The following is a 22,543-nucleotide window of genomic DNA, read 5'->3' as shown; positions in this document are numbered from 1 at the left end:
ATGGCAGCTCGAATCCCGTCGTTTGTGAGGAAGAAAATATCCGTCAAGCTCGACAAGTGAACAGCAGAGTTTAGCTTGAGTGCCCTCTTCGTTCCATACACCACTCAACATTAGTGTTTCCAGTTCTCTCCTTCCTTGTTTCTCTTCGAAACTATAAACGGCTTTGCGTCTTTAGGCTCCAACGATATCAAACAACCAACCTACCTAGCAACCTATTTACGCTAGCCACTATGTAAGAAAGCCACCCAGCCAGCAAAGCACCCCCAAAAGATCTTCTCTCCTAATAAAAGTAACACCTGTAGGAGCGAAAAAAGCGTCTCCGGCTCCTCCTCCCCCGGCGGACCACAGCCAGACAACGACGTCTACACAACGTCCAGCAAGATCAAATGTTCCGAGTGTGGGAACGAGGACTACTTCGAATACGTCAACAGCGAAGAGGACGCCAACTGCAAGGAGTGCAGGCATAAGAAGTGCGACGACTGCAAGATAGTCTAGCCACACTCCGCGCCTTCGACTCAACTCGACTCAACTGGGCCCAACTCGAATCAGCTCGAGAATGCTAGACTTCGTGTTGTGCACGACCGGTCCATGAATGATAAAGGGGCTGCAGTGGGATATACAAAAGAGGCCGCGTTTCGTTTCGTCCGTTTACATGGGCATTGGATTCTATCTGTTTCTCAACTGTCTGTCGTTTGTTACTAACCCTGAAGTTTTTCATGTCCTCAGAGAAACACACACCCGCATCAATGTATCCCATCTCCCCACCCCTCCCTCTCTACCTGCCTACCTATTTACCTACGACACATTGCTATAGCTAGCCGGTTTAGCTAGGCAAGCAAATAGGGGCGACACTCGTTTTCCTCTCCCTTTTCCTTATCTACCTAGGTACCTATGATAGACCTCGAGGCTTTTCAAGATTTCTCTCCTTCTATTTCCCTTCCCTGCTTTTTCTTTTCCCTTTTATTTCATACCTATTCTTTCGTTTTTTTTTTTTTTTGTTTTTTTTTTCTTTTTCGATAGAATTAGGATAGCTCAACCTGTCCCCTTTTCTTTTTCAATAAAATTCCATAAAACCCCAAAAAACAAATAGGTTTTGAATTACCTAGGTTAACTCCCCAGTGACATATAAAATACATTACTAGGTAAATAAGACGAAGAAGCAAAAAAACTGAGCCATGAATAGTCCTAGTCGTAGTCGTGTCTTTTGGTATTGTAATACATAGGTACCTAAGCCCCCCTTTCCCCTATTCCAATTTCCCGCCCTACATACAAAAAAGGCCATTGGCTGGTACGTACCCGTAACTTATAAGTTGGCTACGCCACACCCGCAATTCTTGAACAGGTAAATACAATACCTTACACACACCTTCAAGTTATATCGAATGTAGGTGAGAATAGAAGCCCAAGTACTAATTCCCCATAACTACTGCGCAAGACATACCTTGGGTAAGTAGTTAATAGTAACTAATCAATAAATGCGGCGCAGCGAGGTGAGAAATCAAATAGACCAAAAAAAAACCCACAGGTTTGGTTCGGGTCGTTCCGTTCACCGCCGCGGCGTATGTAGGTAAAGTAAGTAAGGCGACATGACATATCCATCAAACAATGGCCCCCCAAAAAAACTTAAGAATAAATATACGATGAAAGTAAGCCATTAACTATACATACTTTCCAAGGCTACCTTCCTACCACTAGACATCTATCACACTTCCTACCACTAGACATCTATCACACAATAAATAGGTAGTCAAGAAGACGAGGACTTAGCAGCATCAGACACACGCTCAATCATTCCCACCCTACCTCTACCTACCTACCTACCTCACTAGTTAATTATCTATGTATTTCCCTCTATCTATCTCTACTTAATATATTCCCTTTACTATACTTTACTTTTCTTCACTTCAATGTTCGTTGGAATACCACCACTATGTGCTCATCCATCCATCCATCTATCCATACAAACACGCAAGCAATAGCACATGCATCATTACTCTAGGTAGCCTCCCCAGCCTAGGTATGTATGTACGCATGCATGCCCATCGCTCCCTCACTATTACAAATATATTTAACCCATCCACCCATCCACCACAAGACATTAATAAATCCCTCCATAAAAACTTTACTTTCAAAACTCCAAAGTCCAATTGTTCAAAGCGGGTGACGATAGACACCAAGTTAGGTAGGTCGGCAGGCCCTTCAATAAGCCGAAATCGTGGTTACGTGGGAGGGTAGGTAGGTAGATAGGTAGGCGGGCGGAATCGGTAGGTACAATCGGCAACGCGTCGTTCGTCCAGATGAAAAATAAGGGGGGGTATCAAATGCAAACCAAACAAGCCCAAAAAAGAAATTAACAAAAAATTAAAAGGATTCCAGTCCAGTCCAGTCCTATTCCCTACTTAATCTATTCCCTCCTCCTGCTCCTCCTCCTCCTGCTCTCCCAATCTCCTTCATCTCCAGCCCCGCGCCCTCACCGCCAGCTGTCGCCATCGCCAGACCCGTAAGTTCGTACCTAGCCAGGACATCCGCCAGCGCACGGCCCATGGGGTAGAAGCTGTCGTGGCTTTCGTGGTTGACGCAAGGTGACTTGCGGAACGGCAGGACCCAGTCGAGGAGGTGGGGGCCCATGATGTTCTGCCAGTTGCGCCACGCCCCGAGGTCCCACAGGTTCTCGCCGGGCTCCGTCTTAAGGATGGCGAACGTGCGGTTTGCGAGGTCGTCGCGGGTGGTCGGGCGAGCGCGCGCGTCCGAGCTGCTGCTTCTAGCCGTTCGGGGCACCGCCGTTCCGTTAAGCCGGCCGTTGGTGGTGATCTCGCCCGGCCGTGGCAGGGGATAAGTTACCACACTGAACCTGTCCGTCGCCTCGGTGCCGCGGGGCACGCGAACGGCCAGTTGGTATACTTTAGATCGGGAGTTCAGCATGTCGACGTTGGTCATGTTGAGCAAGATGTATCGGATAGACGTCAGGGTCATTAATGAAGTGAAGAGCCCGAAAAATGCAGCCAGTACTATGGCAGGTATGAAATGCGGATCCAGTGGAGCGTCATCATTGATCACTTTGCGAAGGCTCGAGGCCGCGGCGCCGAGAACAACACCGCAGTAACAGGCAGTATAGGTGGTGAATTGCACGAAAAACTTGAAAGCTATCAAATGGTTAGCCAAACATGGAACAAGCACCCGAAGTTAAGTGGTTACGCAACGCGCATCATAGCTGGTCACTCACAATTCTCCCCTACCATGCCGCCGACCCATGGGCAGTAGTGGTCCATACGTAATACGCAGCGATTGATCTCACTGCTGTGGTGGACGCGGTCTGGCTTCCAATTGCAGCACTCCGAGCACCATCTCGGGCGACCATCATTTTCACAAGTGAAGACATCTTTGGTGTAGAACTCCTCCAAGCCAGGACTATCGGGATTCGGATCGGGACCGCTATGATAGGGCTGACTCTCGAGGTCACTTTCTCGGCGGTTTCTGCCTCGTTTTCGTCTGTCTCTTTCTATCTTTCTCCGTTCTATCGCCAGCGGACCGAGAGGTACGAGTCCAGGATCGAGGATGACAGTGAGGGTATTTCGTAGATAGGTGATTACCATCAACAAGAGGAATAGGAAATATAGGATGAGGATAGTAATAGCTGCCCCAGCTTCGCCGCGCTGGCTGATGAGATACTGGGCTAAAATTTGGAAAGAATCTTAGTGTCAGTGAAGAGCCATGGAATGCAAAATTGAGTTATTCAACCATAGACAGTAAAACTTACAGCAAACCCGGCCGACAATGACAAAGGTAGCATAGCTAATAGCGGCAACAAGAATCGCAGGGACTAAACGAGTGATCCAGCGCGTCGCAGGTCGGGTACTTTCGATCACAGGCATTTCCGCCGCATCCTGGTGGTGGTTCCCTTTTCTATTTCTGCCTCTGTGCTTGCGTTTGCCACTCTCTTTCTCTTTCTCACTTTCACTATTATCACAACCTCTGTCTCTGCAACTGCAACTGCAACAGCCTCTTCTTTTTCTACCTTCCCTCCAATTATTATTAGTAGTAGTAGTCTTAGTAACGAAGGCAAGACAAAAGCAAATTCCCAACACTGAAGTGAAAAGCAAATGGTAAAGCGTTCGTCGGAGGGCCGACGAGGCGCGAATAAGGAAGAAGCTTGTGGTTGATGGTTGTTTGGGTGGTTGCATGGGGGCTGCATGGGTTGCATGCAGCAAAGAATTCAAGATTGCATCGAGTCTCAATGGGTCGAGTTAACGGGTCCAAACCCAATTCTAAATCCATTCTAAACTGTTCTAATCCGTTCTAGGTAGCGCCTAACCGACCCCGTCGATACTACGTCAAGACCAGGATCAATGATTGCCGGATCATAATTTGCGTGATAACTTCCTTGCTATTAATAGCTAATACTATGCAATTATGCATCATTTGATGTATTATCTAAGGAAGTCCGTACACATATACAGTGCACAAATATTCACTGTGTGAAACATTGAACCCATCTGGGGTCCTTACATATATGTAGTAGACTCCTTACATAAGGTCCCAAGGTTACTAATCTTATTGTTCGTGTCAACGGTGTCAGTGTGTCAGTGTGTCAGTTAATATTCCCAAGAATGTTAGCAGTTTGAAAGTCAAAACCCGAACCAATTTTGACTATCTATTGTCTGTACCTCCTTATGAAAAGGGGCTACAATCATTTTGATCACCATTTCCCCAAAAAAATCACATCAACCTTGGGGAAGCATCCGCACTCCTTTTTGTTTGACACTCGCCTGGTTGTATAATACACTTCTGCTGTGATCAAGTCATACCTTGAGGTGTCTTAGGTACATATGTAGGGGAAGATATACTTGAATTATATAGGTCAGGTGATTGGTACAACAAGGCTCCTCTAGCGCAAGTAGCCATAACTCTCAACCATGGCGGGTATACCCATCACGTTTCCAAACGCCGTGCCATGTCCTGTTATGTTCTATCCATCGTCTCTTCTTCATTCGTCATATCATTCATCCCTTTCTAACCACAACACCCTCTGTCATCCCTAAGCCAACATGATGCCAATCGCCATGCCAGCAACCAACATCCACCCCATTATAGGTGCCTTGAAACCCACCGCGGCACTTTGTTTCGACTCGATATAACTTATATTCATCGCCTTTTGCAGAATATCAGGGGTTACCTTTCCGCTCGCCGCAATCTGATGTAGCTCGTCCGCAAACGCTGCTAATATCGCAGTGCTTCGCCCCTCCGGGCAAAACACAACTTCCCACCCGCCTCCGCTGGGAATTATAAACGTGGATGTCTGGTCATCGAACGCGTAGCTGTACGCGTCAGGGCACATAGCCTTGGCGTTATATGAGTACTGGCTAGGTTGGCAAATCCACGGGTCGTTATAGTCGCCCGTGCAGCAATCCGACGGAAAGTTGTCGGCCGCACATGCGCTCTTACACGGATCGAAAACCGGGCGCTGTAAATTGTCGTCCGGGTATGGGTATATGCCGTCTCCGGGCTTCTCCGGCAAGAAAGCTTGGAGATTCCATGGACACCAGCCAGCCAAGTCACCATTGGATTGTATATCCTCGTATGGCATAGGATAGGTCGAGTTGGTGTAGGTTAGTCCAGTCTTACTGAAGGCAGAAAGGTATCCAGGTGTTCCGATGCATGAAGGATTGACTAGGTTCGGCGGGATGTAGGACGTGTTGTCTGCGGGATGGTAGACTATTCCTATAGGCAGGTTATAGCCATCGACAAGTGAAATGTCGTAGAAGGTCTGCCTGCCAGTCACACCACCGGCAAGATTGAACTCAGCAAGAGTGACGGGTACAGCGCCCTGTTCTGCTATGTTAGCAGATGGGGCATCATTCCGCTCCTATTTTCAGACTTACACCATACTCGCAATCCAGCTTGCCAAAACAGTCACCAGTCAAACATGTCGCTGTGTCCCCGCCAGTGCTGCAATTTGTCCGACCCCATATTCTTCCCTGCCAGGTAGGGCCAACAGTCTGGATTTTGGTCTCGCCCGGGCCGAGTTCGAAACCGTGAGAGTCGGGAGGGTCCCCATGCTGAGTTCTAATACCAGGCCATAGAGTTTCTCCGCAGTTGTTGGTGACGATTAGAGGGATTGCATTGTCGTACTTGGTCAAAGGTCGGCTGGTTCCTTGATATTGCCTGTTGGTACCTAGATAATCAAAAGCGTACAACTCGTGGTTGCTCGGGTATACAATAGCACCCGCTTGTGGGAAGCGTGATAGCAAAAGGAGCGCAGTACTGATGGCCGATTGATTCCTCGTGTGACAATATCGGCGGTCACGTTCTAGTGGCCACTGAGGCATAGTATCGTGTTCCTACTCGAATTTCAGGCTGAGACCCAAAGTTGAAGATTTCTAATCGCGTTATAGCGCCGTTATCGAAAAATGAACTGGTAGGAATGGCCCGTGGGGGATGTATGTCAGGAGTCGAGTATGCTGAGTAACTAGATAGACAGTTCATTATCTAGCTACCTAAGTACCTGTTGGTTCCAAAAGGGAGCTCCTGAAGGATCATTGAGGTCAAGTGTGTCGCCTGAAGTTCAATCCTCGATATGTATCTTGAGGCTGGTCTCTCTAAACATACGCGGTACTTCTCTCTAACCAAGTTCAGTGCCGTATTTAGACGACGTATCGGGTTCTGTTGGTGATGTATGATAGGAAGTAAGAGACGAATGGGCGACGATAACAAGACAGTTAACCACCCTATCTGACCAAAATACACTCCGCAAAGATCCTCGCCTTAGTTATTGAGGAGACGAGGATCGAGCAGGGACAGGATTCGCCGAAGGAGGATTTAGTATATACTTGATAAGATATGGTATAGGGGGTTTGATGTGGATTATTGTAGGAAAGGTATAGATCAATCCTTTCAAGGAGGTTTGTTGATACGGATAAAAGTGATGTTGAAGGAGTGTATTTCAGTATATATGTAGTAAGAGGAGGTGGTAGATATAGATAAAGCAGTTGCCATTCAGTGTTATTTGGCGCCTTGTCATGTCGCGGGAATGAACGATGACGCAGTTGCAACTGGCTATCAAGTTTTGTCGCAATATTCCGGGGTTATCCAGGGGGTGACATTATGTACCCCTGCATTACATTTAGGTACTATGTACCTTCCCCAGATAGATCTACATTTGAACCCAAAGGAAGCCGTCAAACTTAACAGTTTTTGCCACCGCTAGATTGCATTATCGATGCCCATGTCCATGTACAATATATCAGTTACAATGTATCAATACTACTATTGCACGTCCCGAGCTTCATGTTCAAGTTCAATGGTTGTACCAATTCTTTGCATTTCTGCATATAACTACCTAAGGTAGGTAGGTAGGTAGGTAGGTAGGAGATACCTTAAAATGTGCAAATATTCTCTTTCCCATGTAACCAGCTACCTATTCACCCTTCAAATGGTTTCCCTTGGCCATATAAATGGTCATCTCACCATCATCAACACTTCTTGTCAGCTTAAAATATTGAGAGAAGACTCTTTCTAAGTACGTTTGTTATTGCTCTTCTTTAGACGAGGTATCATTGGAAAGCTACTAAAAATTGCAATAGACGAAAGACGTTGTATAAAAGAACGCCCAACTACCACGTAGTACGCCCACATATTTTGATTCCCTTATCTAAACCTAGATCTGCAGCGGCCCATGACCTCTCCTTGGCAGACTAGTTCGGCACTGAATTCGGACCCGTCGAGGGTTAGGTAGATATCGAAATATACTCGGTAGAAAGTGCCCTGCGGTGTGTCCATTCGCTCGAAATCTTTCTCGAGGTTCTTGCGAGACAGATCCGATGTTAAAGTGACGACCTCTTTTATACCTATAAAAATGGGGAAAGGAACTTGTCAGTTGTGGAACATCTATTGAATAGTGGCAAAAGAAACTTACGAGGGTCCTTAGTATACTCGGGGCAAACATCGTCATCGCAAGCGTATAGAATGTCTTCGTACATGAGTGTAGCGCCGGGGGCCACTTGTCGGAAAAAGGAAACCTTGACTGGCTCCCCGATCTTGACCTTCTGGCCCTTCTGCACAAAGATCTGTCGAGTGAACTTGCATCTGTCCTTGCCATCAAGGGATGGCACACGATATGCTTCGGGGTGATAACCCTCCTTAAAGGGTTGGAGGGTTGCCATGAGGTAATGGCGACGAGCCACACGATGCGTGATAACCCGCTCGGTGATACCCGCCGTGACGGCACCCTTCACGATGGCAGCCACTGAGTCCATAGGCCGTACAACCTTGGACTGGAATTGGGGCGGAACGTGAAGCTTAATTTGCTGGAAGAGATATTCAGAAGCTCCGAAACCACCGACAACCAGAATATTCTGCAATGTCCGATTTTGTGCCTGGATGGCGATGATTTGGTTTCGTACAAGTTCCAGAATTCGGTTCACAACAGGTTCAAAGCATTGAAGGATCTCCTCGTTGGTGAAAGTCATGTAACCTTCCTCAATACCGGCCTCGGGGAATTCAGCCTCGATACCAACGTCAACGGCCCATTTCTGGCCATTATTCCTAAAATCGGCCTTGATTCTGTTCTCGAAATCCATAATGCACTTGGCGTATACACGGCCAGCAGTCTTAGATCCGTCCGGAAGCTTCATCTTGCGGATTTTAGTTCGAAGAATATTACTAAAATTCCTGTTCAGGGCTGTAGAACCGCATGAATCACCAGAACCGGCGGTACACTCAGCTACGGTAAATGGATTTTCATCCTCGACCTCGTAGGCGATCAAATCAACCGTACCACCACCACAATCAACAATGAGGATAGCATCGTGAACCTTGAGATTCAATAGGCCAGTCTTGGCGCAGAAAAGCGACGCGGCTTCGGGTTCACTGACTAGCGTCAATCTGTTATCATTTTCATCCCGGAGGAAGCCAGCTTGGATGGCTGCGGCTCTCGTGGCAGCTTTACCAGCGTCGTTCCAAATGGCTGGCACCGTCAGGTAATAGCGGATGTTGCGCTCTTCTCGATTGAAAACTTCACCGAGCGTTTTCTGTAACGCTGCTCGCATCGCTTGTCGAAGTTTAAACAGGTAGTCTGCTGCCACGTCGATCTCCGACTTTCCCGGAGGCAATGGCGGTAGGTTAATAGGGTCAATATATGTGTTACCTGATAACATGAGCTGGAGCTTAAACCATTCGACTTTCTGGACACCCGGTTTCGGGTATCCCGTTGGCGCAAGCGCATCAGCGATATCTGGACCCCATCCAACTACCTTTTGGTATTGATCGTAATATAAAACGGTCGGTATCTGTTCAGAGTTAGCGACTCCAGTTCGGAAATGTCACAATCTTCAAACTGCCTGCCTTTTGCTTTGTGTATGAACCTGCGCCAGGCCATTCTGTAATAATATCTTCCTTTGCCTCATTGTTGGTTGCGAAAGCAAATGCGACACCGGAGAAGGTTGTACCCTGTACCACATGGTTAGCCCCAAAGAATACGGTAGAGAAGAAGAATTTTTTCAAGACAATGAACTTGGGAAAAATCATACAAAATCGATTCCAACAATTAATTGAGCCTTACTCCGGCTGTTGCCTTCGACCTCGGCAGCCGGTCGGCCGTAAGACTGCATGGCGTTGGTAGGTTGGGGAGCAGGAGCGGGAGGCGGGTAACCAGCGTATCCGGGAGGGCCGCCAGCAACACCTGGAGGAGGTTGTTGTTGCGCACCTGGAGGCATGTGCATCTGAGGGGGGTAGCCCGATACAGGAGCGCCGGTATTGATGGGAGGAGGGCCACCGACCATTTGGGATGGCGGTGTGCGAGCCGGGCCTAAGGGACTTGCCCGATCAACAGGGGGTTGTTGTCCAGGTTGAAAGTTTGGAGTGTAGCTGGGTGGACGAGGTCCAGCGCCGGGATGGTTCATTATCGGGAGACTCGTCTGGGACGAAGAAGATCTTATAGAAGGGGCAGAACCGGGGGGGTGGTGTGGATGATGGGGATGATGGGGATGCGCTTGGGCTGGTGGGAACTGCTGCGCTATTTGAGGTGGAGGGGTCGAAGTCGCAGGCGGCGGAATATCAGGCGAGCTGGAGGGGATACTGGCGGTGGATTTCCGTTTACCTAATCCTAGGCCCTTAAAGCGGGAATTCAAATTCAATGAATTCATAAGTGACAATGGGAGGAAGAGGGAAGGAAGAAAATAAAAGGGAAGGGGGTAAGAAAAGAGAAGATCAATTAAGTCAGATAATCAATCAGGTGGGAAAGCCTTTGCGTCGCTCTGTGTGATTTGATTGAGGGTAGGATCACTGTACTGCTGCCGGGCTAGGTTGATAAGGCAGGCTGAGCTGTGCCAGGTGTGCCAGGTGTGCCAGGGGAATTGCTGACAATCCCAAGAACCAAGAACAGAGAGCGGGAGAAGTCCATACGAAGGTTCAAAGCGAGCGGCGTAGTTGAAAGGTGGTGAGGGGTGTTTGGCGTCCCCTACTTGCTACTCTGCTCTTCTGCCTAGTATACTGGCTGCTGGTACGGGTACTGATGTAGGTATTGGTGCTGGTGCTGGTGCTGGCTTTGGCTTTAGCTCTGGCTCCGGGCTTTTGCTGCTTGCTGCTTGCTTGCTTGCTCACGGTTCACGTGGGTGGAGTCCCTTGTCATCCAACCTGTCTTGTCTAGGCTGTCTAGCTAGTCCCGTCTCGTCCTTGTCTGGTTGGCTTGGCTTATGAGCCAACTAAGGTACCTACTTAGGTAGAGATGTATAATAATATGGTAATTAGTTGACCGGAACGAGGGGTATTCGCAGTGGCCTGGCCTAAAAGTGCGAAGGTATTGTTGAATGTACAGGTATGTATATACAATTATTTTGCTTGTCCAGGACTCCAGATGTCCTTGAAGGAAAAGTCGTACGTCCTCAAGGGACACGCTAATTAGGTAGGTAAGTAGGCAAGTAGGTAAGTAAAGTGTATGTATGGCTTCTGCAATGCTTGTTGTTTGTGCGTGGTTCCTTATTAAACGTAGGTACCGTACCGTAGGTTATGTAGGACTCGAATTTAATAAAGAGAGGCGGGATGGGCTCGAATGGAGCCAGCAAGTGAGAAAATAGTACTATGTAGGCTGTGGGACGCTACCATTCAAGTATGGTCGAATCACAGCTGGTCTTGTGCATTACCCTGTTCCCTGTTCGTTTATTTAGATTCCACTGTGGCTGAAGGAGCTGACAGCGCTAGAAACAGTTTGGCAGGGTTTGTTTTTTCCCTCTTTCTTTTTTTGTTGGTTTTTTTTTTTCGTATTTCTTCAATGTTCTTCGTATGGCATTGGTAGGGCTTTTAGGGAGAATAAAATAGGGCTGAAGGGGGTTTTATCGAAGACCGAAAAGTCCTAACAGATTGGATAGATTTAAAAAGGGAAAAATAAAAAGAGGAGAATAGGTTTTGGTAGATGAGACGATGCAACAATGGGTTAATGTGATGTGTGGAGTAGGTAGAGCCTAGGGAGGTAGGTACATATGTAGGGATAGTACATAGTAGGGATAGTAGTATGAATGCCATCGCACCTCCCTTCATTAATAAGTCCTGAAGAGGATTGTGGCAATGATACCGTATCAATGGATGATTTTAATAACTCGATATAATTCCCAGCTTTCAATGTTCTGTTTCCCTTGTTCTGGTATCCGCTTTCTACATAGCAGGTAACATTGAATAATGAACATTGAATACCAACATCAAGCTAACTTACGTACGTAAATGTATTGATGTATGCAGATTGATAGATATGTACTAGTTACCTACTACGTTGTATGCAGAATGCAGCCAGTGTCGTTCTTTGTCGCAAAACTGATCAAAGTTGGTGTGCTATCTACTTCTGTATCTAATTGCTCATGGATGTTCGGAAGTTTTATGCGAGTAAGCGCCTTGCTTGGTGAGTCGAAAGGTTGATATATTGATATCAATCATCACATATCCCTGGAATTATAATCCTCAGCTGTGCCGACTAAAACCACGTAAAGCATCTATGTACCAGGCAATGACAGCAGGTTTGTATTGTTTCTCATGTACCCTAAGTAGTTAGATAACTGTCGGCTGCGATGATGCTATCAATCTAGATAGCAAAGAGCTGCCCTACGAAGTTACAAAGCGTTACGTACCCTAAAAGTATCTCGATGTTCGAACGTTCAAGTTGCTGCCACATGGCAACATTGAATTTATTTATTGAGATAAGCACCGTTTAAGTTGTAAAGGCTAATACAATACTCCTCAAATGTAGCTATTACACAGGTACCTAATCAAAGAAGGGTTAGTGAAGTTTGGTGTTCTTTATTTTAGGTAGTACTATGTACTGTACCCTACCCAGACTTCTTTGTCAAGAGCATCTGTTGGCCATAAGGTCAAACGGTTGGAAGATTCAGCTATGGATGTTAGTGTACATAGTTCATTATCGTTCTTACCGTGTAGTTAGGCATTAGCTAGTAGGGATGTATTCAGGGTTTAACAATACATAACTACCTAGGTAGTCTCCCCACAAGTTCTGCGCATAACCCTTGTCAGTATAATAACTTTGAAAGGATACTTCGATTTCTATAGGCAATCACAGAACATCAAGTGATTAATACTGCTAAAGAACGTGCAACTTATAGTTTTCAATGTCCTACCATCAACGTCCATACCTACATGATAGTACCATCCATACTATGAAATTGGTGCCTGATTTGGGCTTTTGGTGTTTAATAGGAACCTTGGAATGTACCTAATTTGGCTCCACAAACGCTTCTGCGCCGACCCCTCCAAGCCCCTCCAGCCCCGCTATTCCAATTTGTGCTAGGATTCTCTCCCCGCTTCTTGAAGCTACATAACTAGTACTATGTACTATGTCGCAGCGCTGAAATAGGTAGGGAGAGTGGCTTGGTTAGACTCAGCCTCTTTGAAAGAACGAGGAGCAGCGGAAACCAAGGACTCCGACTGGATCAATAATAACCAACTTGAACTTCAGCCACTTGTCTGTCAAGGCCTGAGATCATGAACTTCAAGTTAAACTCGAACTTGAACCTGGAATCTTCAATGATTAACTATTACTCAACATGAAACGTTAAGCATCATGATTTCGGGTACTCTTTTTGAGGGAGCCAACCACATCAAGGACTGGAACTTATATTCATTTGCCTAATAACTAGGTAGTCTCTTTGGTGTTGTCTTTCCGTCTCGATGGCTTTTTCCCTTCTTCTTTTCCCTTAGGTTTTTTTTTAGTACTGCGTAGCACCTCATCAGGTTGAAGGATTCACCAACTACCTAGATGTTGTTTCATCATTTTGTTCAATACTACGTCAAGACTTTTTGAGGCAGGTTACTTACATCTAGCCCGTTTCCCTATGCAGTAACGTCTATCCGTTTCAAGTTTTCATTGCTCACGTCAGTCTACCAGATTGGTTCAGTACTGTCAGCTTCATCAGTCAGCTGTCTGATCTCTCTCTTCTCTGGTACCTTGCATCCCTAGGTACATACAGCATTGCCAAGAATATAAAAGGATCGCCACAATGTAACACCAGCGTGTTAGACAGCTCCTCATTCTGGAATGTTCAGCATATCCCTCACGAAAGAAAAGAGTTGGGTGCAAACCTTCCAAACCCAATACTATAAAAATGGCCACTCGGTAGTCTAGGCCTCAACAGTTTCTGCAGGCATTGAACTCGGTCACTATATAGATTTGAATCTCAAGACCAAGTCTGGTGACCGAGATATGTGAAAGGCCTTGATCCAAGCCTCTCACAGCCTGAGCATCCGCCAAACAAATCTCATAGGTTCGTTACTTACTTTCATCCACGCCTTGCTGGCCAAACCCCAGATTTGCTTCGCCAATTGGTACCTATCGATGTTTACCGCGACAACCTGTCAAAATTATCATCTCTTTTGACTCGGGTACCTGGTAGGCAGAGAGCCATTCAAGTCGAAAGGTCAAGATACAGCCGCCACTATATGAGACTGGCCCCTTATCACAAATTGCTTGTGTCAAAATCATAATCATAGAAGAATCCTCCACGCTGCCCCATCAGGGCCAGCTCTCACCGAGATTCAAGGCTACTTAGGCAAATATTCGAAAGGGAAACGTAGCCTAATTTCGGCGTTCCTAAGATTCTCGGGCTTTCCGCATCTCGGCGCCGTAGACGGCGACTCACTAGGCTAACTCCGTCAGAAGCATATACCGAATTAGATGAGTTTTCTCAGCTACAGAACACCCATGTAATGGAATGCGTGGCCTCGTACGCAGGAAAGCAAAACTTAACATCGCAGATAGGGGAAGTGATCCGCGGCAAGCTCCAGAAGGTAATTTATAAGTTAAGCTATTCTTTTTATCTGTGCATACCGGGAAGCATGCAGCAATGCGGCTAGGACAGCGTGAGTTGGGTAGGGTCAAAGACGTGATCACGATAGGATCTATAGGCTTTTATAGGCACGATGAACAGGAGATGAAGAAATTGTACTTACAAACCTAAGCTAGGTGGTAGTAGGAAGATGGAAACGAAAATACTCGAATTTAGGTGCTTGAGACATTCCTAATACATCATCTCCTATTATGTGATGTGGCTTTCCTCCTATTAGTTGTAAGGATTTATGCGAGGCACAATGCTGGAAAAATGCATTGTAGCTTTCTATGTTCTATCCAGTGTATCGTACCTCTTCTACACACATATTCTTGGATGGTAGTAGGTACCCTAGGTAGGTAGGCATCTAGATATGTTCCCATACGGCACATACATACCTACTCCTAGTGTAGAGAAATAGGTTCTTATAGCATGAATTTAGAACGGTCTTTCTCCTTGTGTAGACTACCGACCTAACATACCACGTAGGTAAAACGTTCTAGCATAAAAATATCCTCCGGATGGATAACTCTTACGATTATGGTTACCCCTTTTCCCCCTTACCATTTTTTTCCGATTAGAAAGAAAAGGCGCGACGTCTGTACGATGAGCAGAGCCACTCATACAAGGCTCTGTCCACGACGATGCCTGCCTTCGTCCCTATTCCTGCGGAAGCCTTTTGGGAAAACGTGATGCCTGGCCTATCGCATAATACGCACACATTCACACACAAACAAACAAATAGGTTAGATTCTTGTAAAAAGAAAAAAAAAACACAGCCGCAAGAACATATTCATTTATTTATGCCTAGGTAGGTTGACATAGTAACTCGCTGGCAAGTAAGTCTGTCAAGTCCGTGCCTAAGCAAGCGTAAATACCTACCTACCTACCTATGTACCTACCCAAGTAGCAAAAGCTCATCGTAAAAGAAAAAATAGGAGAAGCTAGGAATTTCTTTCAAAAAAAGCAAATGAAAAAAAAAAGAAGCTGCGAGCAAAAACGGTGCAGAAACCCCTTAATGGGGGGGGGGGGGGGGGGGGTGAGACACACACTGCCCAAGCTCGAGACCACCCACGACAACGAAGACGAGAGGACCCGGAGAGATCGCGAAGCAGGTCATCGTCGGCCACGTGCTCGCGACGCAAGACGTAAAAAAAAAAAAACACGGAGACGGACGACATGGTGTTCCGTCCAGAAGCACAGCCGCACGAGCTGGCGCATGTGAACAAACCTGGAGAAGATGGACACGCAGCAGCAGCAGCAGCAGGATCAGAGGACATGCGGGAGCCAGAACCCGGGCGGGGGCGGGGAACGCAGGGTGATGCGAAACCCATCATGTTTCCGCACCCACGCTCCTCGGGCTCGATCACGTACATCGTAACCTAGGTCCGATCAGTTGCTGCGCGCAAGCTGTGAGAGGAGTAACTTGCCTCGCCTCGCTGCTTACCTAGGTAGGTAGACGTAATGATGTTGACGCTGAAGATTTTGATTCCCAAATAGCTATTGCCCAGGTGTCCGAGTTCACGAACCATTACCTATTTCGATGCCCGTACCTAGGCACGCAACCAAATGAAACAGATACATCCTCGCCCGAGGGGCTGGTATGGGGACGGGGGCGGTCTCGCGGAATACTCCTTCCTACTTGGCGATGCTTTCTCACCCTTCTGCGTGGTCGTTTGTTATTGATATAGGTAGGTACACTTGATAGGTTACGAGTGGTGCCCATCCCACCACGAACGTGCACGGATGAGGATGAGGATGAGGATCAATTGGGTGTTGTCTTGAAGGGTGGCCGAGTATTATTATTCTCTCCCAAGACCCTGTGGAATTATTCTTAACCTTGTAATGATTCCTCCCAATTTCTATCATTGGGATGGGTAGATTCGCTGGATAAAGCTTATAATAATTCTCGCGGATAGGGGGTCCCCCGCTATGGTATTGAGTTTATACAATAAATAATTTTCCCGAATCGAGACACGATCATCCAATAGCGCGCCGGGACTCGTAGTAATTTAAATCTACCTAGGGGTATAATGTATGCCTCTAGTACCCCCTACTAAGTATCTGGAAGTCAAAACAGCATACAGAGCCTCCTATCTCTTCTTCCCACGACTCGAAGCACCACCACTTCCCTTACCCCCTCCCTTCCCCTTCGCGTCTCCCCCCCCTCCACTAAGCATAACCCTCAGCTTCCCGACAGGAACAACATTGATGACCTCCTCAGGCTTCAGTGCCTTGAGGAGCTCCACCTCGCGGGGCCACATCTTCTCCTTGTCCTCGCTCTTCTCGTCGACGACGCCCTTCTTTGTGGAAGCCGTCTTCCACGCGTCCAGAACCTCCTTCACGGCCTTGCCCTTTTTCTGCGCGCCCGGCTGCATCTTGACCTTGTACTTGCAGCGGCTCAGGGCGCTGTAAGGGGCGCACACCACAACTACCTCGAGGATCTCGTCGCCTGCGAGTGGTGTGCCGACGAGCGAGTCAAGGGGCGTCAGACTGGCTGCCTCGTCGGCATCTAACATGTCAATTCCCTCGTCGAGCATCATCTTGCGAACCTCTTCATGCTCGGCGGTCTCGCGTTGCTGCCGTTGGTGTTGCGCTCGGCGACGTTCAAGAGCCGCTACGCGCTGTGCCTCGCGTTCCGCCTTAGCCTTTGCCTCGGCTTCTGCCCTTTCCCTGCCAGCTTTAGCACCTATGAGAGCTTCGATCGCGGCACGGTCCTCCTCATCTTGGTCTTTGTACTTGGCAGCTATTTTCTTAGCTTTGTTACGTTGACCGCGTTTGGGTTGCTGCCCCTTCTTAAGGGGTTGGGGTGTTGACTTTCCCGATGATTTGGGTGCTGGGCTCTCTGCAGTTGTCCTCGAAGGTGTTAGGTCAGCTTGAGTTGTTATTTCGGTATCTTCTTCTTGTTCATCCTCTTGTTCGTCTTGAATTTTATTTTCTGTTTCTAGAGCGGGACTAGAGGAGCCAGCAATAGGGAATTCCTCGGAAATTGTCATGCTACCAACCCCTTGCACGGGAGGGTCTTCGGTTCTCTCTGGCGATTCGTTTTCGTTATCATCCCTTTCTATGGGTTGAAGGGGGTTTGATTTCCGTTCAGCGTCCTCTTCATTCCTTACATCATCATCATTCCCCGAGTCACTGTTGTCATCTTCTGCATCGACCCTTTCCTGAGTACTTGGTGCCGCCTCGTCAGAAGTGCCTGCAGAAACCTGTTTGTTTGGGTTTGATTCCGACAGATCATAAAGACGATGCTTGACGTGTTTTGCTTTACTCTCCTCACTTATCCTAAACATCAATGCAAGCCCTAGTAACAATTGCGCAGGAGGCAAGAAGTTCTTCTTCCCTCGTATCATGAAGCTGCCAGTGGTTAGATATTCTCCAGTTGGTGCTGATTTCGATACTTGATCCGCATTTACCCACCATGCACCCATACCAGCCTTTGAGTCCCAGGCAGATGAAGCACAGACCGCCAAAGATCCAGCTTGTGATAAGGTTGAGGGCGGTATAGGGGCTTCGGGTGTGTTGGGGATATTCTTGATGAGTACGCTCGGCGCGCCGTGAAGATCTGCGTGTACATATACGTCTCCTTTCTTCAGATATCGTCTATAAAGCATCTCGTTTTGCTGAGCATCCTTCCCGCCTAGGACGAGATAACCGTCTGATGAGATGAACCATATAAACTTTTCAAACCAGAATTGTTTCCGAATCGGTTGTAGAACTGGCTTCTCTTGTTTTAACCCCTTTCTTAACTCGGCAGTAATTTTCTGCTCCGCATTTTTCAATGCAGTCTTTGACTGTAACATCGTCTTTTGCTCCTTTACGGCAGCCACTTTCCTCTCACCATAGTATTCTCCTGCATTGGCATAAGGTGTGAGACCGAGATTAATGTCGACGGTTAGCCTAGTTTCCCGCGTCTTCTGCGCAGATGCTTCTGTGCCGCCGTAATCGCTATCGTCCGAGTCTACTGAGTCGGTATCAGAAGCATCACTTTCCTCTTCCTCTTCCACCTCAGCTTCTCCGAGGAGTACAGTGATGGTATTCTCGTGTAGCTTCAGAGGGGATACGATGATGGCAGCCACCGGGTTGTGGCGCCGACGTTCCCGATCGACAAGCTTGCCAATGTCCTCCCAGTCCATCCCCTGCATTATCAACCCATTGACGGCATCCATAGCCTCTTGAACTCTTTCGACATTAGCTTCTATCGCACTTGCTTTACGTATATTAAGTTGTTGGACTGCCTGAAGGCCCTCAATGCGCTTGGCGTGCTCAGCTTTGGTGGCATCCAATTTTCGTTTGGCATCCGCCTCCCTTTCGGTTAGGCGTGATTCTAATTTCTGTCCTTCTATGGAAGAGAAGAACTCATCCACCATCTTATTAAAGTTGTCGAAAGTGAGGACGGTGTATTCCGGATCTTCTTCAAACTGGCAAGGTAAGAATGGATGGAAGTCCTCGTACAGTAAGTTTCTATTTGGCTTCTCGTCCCCGCCTGTGTCATCTGATGGCATGCTCTGGGGGCCTGGTCTCGTTTTCGCGAGTATGTAACCCTTACAGTTATCGGAGCTACCTACTTCCTGAACCAGTTTGCGAGCTTCCTCAAGTGATCGCAACAAATGGTCAAGAAGTCCTTCATTTTCCAACACCGCAGTTGGCTGTACGGTCGAATCGAACGCAGTAACTTTCATGGCATGATCAACCAAGATCGGAGGAAGCTCGGTGATGGTTGTCGCAAGTCCTCTTCGTAACTGGTCCCCTGATTTCTTCTTGATTTTCTTGCCCGCGGTAGCTGAAGCTGCGGCCTTTTGAATGATGGTCTGCAGCGCATCTTTGATACGCTCCTTTGTTAGATCCGGGACGCCGCGATAGTTTTGTCTATTTTCCAACGAATATGTCAGGCCTGGGCGTTGTGGTTCCTGGCCTTCCCCCTCTGGAACGTTCCGGAGTAGTGTTAGGATCTTGAGCTCATTGTCCGTCAAGATTACGTTGCCGCTGGCGAAGAACTCCAGGTACAGTCTGTATTGGCCATCGCTGAACTGAAACTCAATGATGCGATCGGTACCTATTTGTGAAACGGCGGTAACTCGTCGAGTTTTCAAAACTTTACGTAGCTTCTGAACGAAGACAGAGGGGGCGGCAGCGGTAGTGCGCGCAAACTCGGTAAGATGACATCGAAAGCCGGAATCTATGAGAAGTTGCTTCTTCACTTCAGGTTTTGCGAACTTGAATAGAAGGATCTTTGAGGACAGGTCGTAGATGTTAGAAACTCGGAGGGATACCAGGCTTGTAGACAGCTCATGAGCGATGGCCTAGATTGCGACAGGGGAACAAGTTAGTCGTGCTCAGTTCAGTTACTACCTAAGTAGGTAACTAAGGTTAGAATGGGCTGGATGAGGTACCTTGACATCTAACGAAGAGAACCTCTGCTTCATTTTTACCCTCCGGTTTGCGATTGTATTTCCTTACACTGGAGCTGTCGTGAGCGCCTACATGTAATGTAGGTGTTAAGTAAATAGGTACTATGCTATGTAGTACTAACTGTGCTATGTAAGAGACTGAGAGAGACATCGGAGTGTGACGCATGCGGGGCACATCGTTGAAAGAGAAGATCAGATTACGTCAATTATAATGGGTCTGGTTAAACGGTTCAAGCCTTGAACCTTCAAGGTTACTTGTACTACTAGTAGTACTAGGTAGTTATGTGACAAATCAGAAAGGAGAAACACATGTAGTATCCCTGTCGCTTGCTCCGTATTAAACGTATTTTGTGTTTGCATTTTATGGACTTATGGACTTATCATTTATCATATCATGTAAACCCAAAAAGCAAAAGATCACTTTCATCATTCATTATCAATCTACACTTTCTGCATCTTTTCAAACTTATGATGGCTTATATACACCACACAACTTGGAAGTAACCTACCTAAGGTACCTATTCATCGTCATCCTCAAAAAGTTCAATACCATCTACAGCAACTTCGAATCCTGAGAGTAATAGCGTTAGCAGATGTACACATATTTCAATGAGTGAGTGAACCTACCATCGCTTCCTGTAGCGCCAAAGCTGATGGTGTTTGCGTCGCCACGCTTCAGAGTTAGCTGGATCGGAGTGGAGGTGTGGTAACCAGCACGAGAGTTCAGGCTCGAGATGTTGATAGCCGGCTCGTCATTGACGAATATATGGGCCTCTCCAGCTAATACGATCGTCAGCTTACTTCCAACCAAGCTTCCAACCAAGCCTCAAGCAAATGTTCGTAACATACCTTCTGGGTTGTTCACTCGGTAGTGGAACGAAAGCCACTGGCGAGATCCAGTGCCAGTCACGTTCTGGAAAGTCACGTCGCTTGTGTCGCTGACTTTACGAAATATTAGCCTTCCTGCAATGAATCTTAGTCAGGGGTAAAGGGGTAAAGGGGGTTTACCTCCGTGCACAGCCCGCTTGCTCACGCAGTCGCTGCAGTCCCTCACCACTTTTTGTTGTCAGTCTTCATTGCATGCAAGGCTTCATCTCAGAATACGTTACCTGTCTTGCCTGACAAAACCGCATGCTCGGCCTCGTAGCGTTTTTTCGTTGTGGGGTAGGAAACTACGCCGGTCTTTGGGTCGAGTTTCCACATCTCGTGGTAATCGATCTGAACAGAGTGTGACCTAAACACAACACAGGTAGGATTAGTTGACAGGAGGCCTTTTGATAGAACTCAGTGCCTTTGGCGACTTACCCAGAGTTGATATTCATGGGTGCCCATACATAGTTCGAGCTGGCGCCGCCCTTCGAGTCCCATGCATCGCCCATGTAAATGTGCGTGGTCTTTTGTGAGCCCTTCACCGTCAGCTCGTGAGTGTTCTGCGAGCCATAAGTATTCTGGGCCTGCGGCGCGATATCTGATCCTCCCTGCCATGGGCCATTAATCGATGTCGACCAGAAGGCTTTGTTCGGGTTGGATCTCCATCCAGTTTTCCCCGAGACGATGAGGTAGTAGACCCCGTCGGCCTTTACGATTCCGGGTGCCTCGTACGCTCCACCCCCTATTCATCTCGCGTCAGCACTTGTCTCAGACATAAGCGCTTTGCACAGGGAACCTACTGAGATCCGAAACCATGCTACCTAGTGTGCCGTCACTGTTGATTTTGTTGACCTGAACGATGTTGTGGTCAGCACTAGTGAGGAGGTAATAGGTGTCTAACACGTCGCTTTCGTTAGCAAGCGGGACTCTCGTTGATTTGGTAGGCATGTTTCACCTGCGTCCTCGTCATAGAACATTCCGGTGTCCGAGTAGGAATAGTCATTTGGCGGAATGTGAACCTTGGCCGATTGGCCGTAACCACCAACGAAGGCCGACGACTTGAGTGATAGGACGTAACGGTCCTGCTGCCCGAACAACTGTCACCGGTCAATTTGGTCAGCTCAAGCTCGCGTACCACAGCATCATTTCAGGATCGGTGGTATCGTACCCAATACGACCCGTTTGGCTTCGCTATCTTGGGTCGCCACATGCCAGTAATGGAGCTTGCCTGCTTCCCAAGGTTCTTCCAGTTGATGAGGTCGGTAGACGAGTACAACATCGGCGTTTGGTCTCCAAGACATTGTCAGTTCGGTAGGTTCAACATAGAGAACCCAAGGGTAAGGGTTGATTTACTGCTAGCAGCTTGGCCGACCCAGTAGAAGGTATCACCACGTTGAACGACGCCGCCGCCGTGGGCATCGATCTTGTTCCCATCCGTGTCATACCACACAGCGCCTGGTGCGATCCAAGACGCGCCCAAGACGCTGGATGCCGCACAGGTCCATAGCAGAGTAGATGGCTTCATATTGTCGTCGTTTAACTTGTCTAGTTGAATGGTAACGCAGCTAATCGTCTATCTATCCATTCAAACTACGCCGATCCTTCCTTCGCCTTGCCTCATGATATATACATACAGCTAGCCCCTATCCTTCACCTCGGGATAATATCATGGCGAGCCTGGCCGGGTAATTGGTGTTCTGAATTATTTTTCCTCCTTCTCGATGTCACCGTAGCGGAGCGATGATCGTTTCGGGATACGTCCGCATTCTTATTGTAGAAAGCAAAACGTTCACGAAAGTGCGGGGAGCGCGATGTAACAACATAGCTAAGCCCGGCGTTTATTTAAGATATACTAGGCGCCTCCAAACGCTATACTCAACAGCTCCGGTGGCTTATATATATATACCTTAGCATAATGCGTTGGGGTAGCCGCCATAACTGATA

At 47.5% G+C, this 22,543-nt stretch overlaps 6 protein-coding genes across 6 annotated transcripts; 1 reads left to right on the top strand and 5 right to left on the bottom strand.

Annotated features, from left to right (window-relative positions):
* On the top strand, window positions 1-495 carry GGS25DRAFT_524584 (uncharacterized protein; the record flags this gene model as incomplete). The annotated part of the gene is made up of 2 exons (XM_049264631.1): window positions 1-56; window positions 303-495. 2 exons carry the CDS (start codon window positions 1-3, stop codon window positions 493-495), a joined length of 249 nt encoding a protein of 82 aa, XP_049113863.1.
* Window positions 496-2,388: 1,893 nt separating this feature from the next.
* On the bottom strand, window positions 2,389-3,872 carry GGS25DRAFT_524583 (zf-DHHC-domain-containing protein; the record flags this gene model as incomplete). Its single annotated transcript, XM_049264630.1, has 3 exons — window positions 2,389-3,143; window positions 3,224-3,673; window positions 3,758-3,872. The coding sequence occupies 3 exons, from the start codon at window positions 3,870-3,872 to the stop codon at window positions 2,389-2,391; spliced, it is 1,320 nt and encodes a 439-aa protein (XP_049113862.1).
* A 701-nt stretch (window positions 3,873-4,573) lies between these two features.
* On the bottom strand, window positions 4,574-7,055 carry GGS25DRAFT_503447 (Osmotin, thaumatin-like protein). The gene is made up of 2 exons (XM_049262069.1): window positions 5,880-7,055; window positions 4,574-5,824 (listed from the first exon to the last, which is right to left on the bottom strand). Exons 1-2 carry the CDS (start codon window positions 6,324-6,326, stop codon window positions 5,036-5,038), a joined length of 1,236 nt encoding a protein of 411 aa, XP_049113861.1. The 5' UTR covers window positions 6,327-7,055; the 3' UTR covers window positions 4,574-5,035.
* Window positions 7,056-7,143: 88 nt separating this feature from the next.
* GGS25DRAFT_414388 (actin-like ATPase domain-containing protein) lies at window positions 7,144-10,539 on the bottom strand. The gene is made up of 3 exons (XM_049258514.1): window positions 9,525-10,539; window positions 9,340-9,444; window positions 7,144-9,284 (listed from the first exon to the last, which is right to left on the bottom strand). The coding sequence occupies exons 1-3, from the start codon at window positions 10,137-10,139 to the stop codon at window positions 7,845-7,847; spliced, it is 2,160 nt and encodes a 719-aa protein (XP_049113860.1). The 5' UTR covers window positions 10,140-10,539; the 3' UTR covers window positions 7,144-7,844.
* Window positions 10,540-16,180: 5,641 nt separating this feature from the next.
* On the bottom strand, window positions 16,181-19,744 carry GGS25DRAFT_533919 (uncharacterized protein; the record flags this gene model as incomplete). Its single annotated transcript, XM_049265725.1, has 2 exons — window positions 16,181-19,621; window positions 19,712-19,744. 2 exons carry the CDS (start codon window positions 19,742-19,744, stop codon window positions 16,412-16,414), a joined length of 3,243 nt encoding a protein of 1,080 aa, XP_049113859.1. The 3' UTR covers window positions 16,181-16,411.
* A 388-nt stretch (window positions 19,745-20,132) lies between these two features.
* On the bottom strand, window positions 20,133-22,543 carry GGS25DRAFT_503429 (carbohydrate-binding module family 35 protein). The gene is made up of 10 exons (XM_049262068.1): window positions 21,953-22,543; window positions 21,768-21,889; window positions 21,555-21,696; window positions 21,400-21,495; window positions 21,035-21,341; window positions 20,839-20,963; window positions 20,738-20,785; window positions 20,579-20,671; window positions 20,357-20,509; window positions 20,133-20,300 (listed from the first exon to the last, which is right to left on the bottom strand). The coding sequence occupies exons 1-10, from the start codon at window positions 22,122-22,124 to the stop codon at window positions 20,248-20,250; spliced, it is 1,311 nt and encodes a 436-aa protein (XP_049113858.1). The 5' UTR covers window positions 22,125-22,543; the 3' UTR covers window positions 20,133-20,247.

Source organism: Hypoxylon fragiforme, assembly GCF_022984875.1.
Source record: "Hypoxylon fragiforme strain CBS 206.31 chromosome Unknown GGS25scaffold_8, whole genome shotgun sequence".
Lineage (NCBI taxonomy): Eukaryota > Fungi > Ascomycota > Sordariomycetes > Xylariales > Hypoxylaceae > Hypoxylon > Hypoxylon fragiforme.
Note: the sequence above shows the minus strand (reverse complement) of the source record. Positions and strands in the feature narration are given on the sequence as shown.